Raw genomic sequence first — 2,220 nt, 5'->3', positions numbered from 1 at the left:
CACAAAGACCTGAGCATTTAGAGCCATTTGAAGAACTTAAAGAAGATTACTATGGCAAACACTCACAAAGTTCAAGAAATATCTCAATTGCGTGATAGAAATCCATTAGAAACTTTTAGTTTTACATATTGAAACTTAAGGGATGGAACTAATGGCAATAGATTACCTCTGGAAAATGTATTCAAAAAATGAAAGCCAAATTTACATTGAACATTGATTGCTGTTGTTTCTGAAAAAGTTCCTCTTGGGACAAATATAATTAAGCTGTGCAGTGGATGCAATCCCTATGGTATCTAATCAGAATAGAAATAATGCCTATTCCATCAATGTGGAATCATAAGAAGTCTAGAAATCCAACGAGGAAAAGAAAATTTGCTTTGTGATTCTAGATATGTTCTTCTATTCATAATTTCCTGTAAAATTACACTGAGGTTGTGGAAAGGAGAGTCTAACTCTTTTGGTTTCCATGGATTTTAGCTGCCTAATAATTGGCTTATTCTTTTCAAATCAAAGTGAGTAGAATTATGTATCAAAATGAATAGATAAATGACTGAAAACATACTCCCTTTCAAACTTTTAAGTGTGTTTTTAAGGAAGTGTATGGAATTAAAAAAAACAGAGCAGTGTACCATTATATTTTAATCTATATGTGTAGGTTTTATGTCACTCGTTTACAATTAGAATGCCTTCTTGTATTACTTATGTTATAGCCTGTGTATATGATTAGAATATCAATAAGATAAAAATGCAAAAAATCGGATCATGTAACTTAAGCCATTGTTTTCTCTAAAATTCTGTGAAAACAGCATAAGATCCAGAACTCAAAATCATGAAGGAATATTACATCCATTTTAATTGGGCAGTTGTTTAGAAAGATTTAGCAAAAGGAATCTAAGTTCTCAGCTCTCATGTCAGACCATTGATCCCAGGAAAGCTCCTTTTTCTGAGTTTTCATAGAGGCCTATGATAGGTAACTGGATTCCTTTAAGTTATCTGCCCTCTTCTTCTCTCCACAGATGTCTGGTTCTGAGTCTACAATGAGTGGAAACCAGTCCCTCTGCACCAGATTCACATTTGCGGCCTTTTCCTCTCTAGCAGAGTTACAACCTGTGCTGTTCCTTGTGTTCTTAATCCTTTACTTGTTTACTGTGGGAGGAAACCTCATCATCATCTGCCTGATCGGGCTCACCCCTTCCCTGCACACCCCCATGTATTTCTTCCTGGTTAATCTCTCATTCCTGGAGGTGTGCTATATCACCAGTGTGGTGCCTCTGATGCTGGTGCACCTGCTGGCAGAGACCAAGACCATAAGTGTGAGAGGCTGTGCAGCTCAGATGTACGTATTCACCATCTTGGGACTGACAGAATGCTGCCTGCTAGCAGCCATGGCTTATGACCGCTTTGTAGCTATTTGTTACCCACTGCATTACACTCTCCGCATGGGCCCTCGTGTCTGTTTGAAACTGGCTGCAGCATCTTGGACCACCGGGGTGGTGGTGGAGTCAGCCCAGACCACCTGGATCTTCAGTCTGCCTTTCTGTGGAACAGGAAAGATTCAGCACTTTTTTTGTGACGTCATGCCTGTAGTGAAACTAGTCTGTGTTGATATCTCCCACATCAAAATCATGTTTTTTGCTGTCTCCATGCTCTTCATTATGAGTCCCTGTTTCCTCATTCTGTGCTCCTACATGCGCATTCTTGTGACCATCTTCAGAATCCCTTCAGCAGCTGGAAGACACAAAGCGTTCTCCACTTGTTCTTCTCATCTCCTGGTTGTTTCTCTGTTCTATGGCACTGCCTTGTTCACTTATCTCCAACCTAAGGTGGCACACACTCCAGAAACCGACAAAGCCACTGCCCTCATGTACACTGTGGTCACCCCTGCTCTGAATCCTGTTATCTACACCTTGAGGAACAAGGAAGTAAAGGAAGCCTTTCAAAGGGCAACACAAAGGAACCCTCTTAGACAAACAGCCTAAACCAGCCATAGCAGCAGAAATTTACACCATTGTACAAAGAGGTTACCCAAGGTTTTATGTTCCCTCTACCAATATGAATTATTAAACTATTTATAGTATAGCAATGAGGAAACACTGGATCTGTTCTAGCTAGAAGTATATCAATTGTATTTATATTCTAAAGATTTGGCTTAGATCTTCAGTGGTTTTTCTTTGGTTTTCTGTCTCATGGAGTTCTCCGCTGGTGACTCAGTGGTTATAG

At 39.8% G+C, this 2,220-nt stretch overlaps 1 protein-coding gene across 1 annotated transcript; it reads left to right on the top strand.

The window, feature by feature from the left end:
• The first annotated feature begins 1,037 nt into the window (after positions 1–1,037).
• On the top strand, positions 1,038–1,979 carry LOC123279975 (olfactory receptor 10C1-like). The gene has a single exon (XM_070494202.1). The coding sequence runs from the start codon at positions 1,038–1,040 to the stop codon at positions 1,977–1,979; it is 942 nt and encodes a 313-aa protein (XP_070350303.1).
• The last annotated feature ends 241 nt before the right edge of the window (positions 1,980–2,220 follow it).

The sequence above is a fragment of the Equus asinus genome, chromosome 22 (assembly GCF_041296235.1).
Source record: "Equus asinus isolate D_3611 breed Donkey chromosome 22, EquAss-T2T_v2, whole genome shotgun sequence".
NCBI classification, from domain to species: domain Eukaryota; kingdom Metazoa; phylum Chordata; class Mammalia; order Perissodactyla; family Equidae; genus Equus; species Equus asinus.
Note: the sequence above shows the minus strand (reverse complement) of the source record. Positions and strands in the feature narration are given on the sequence as shown.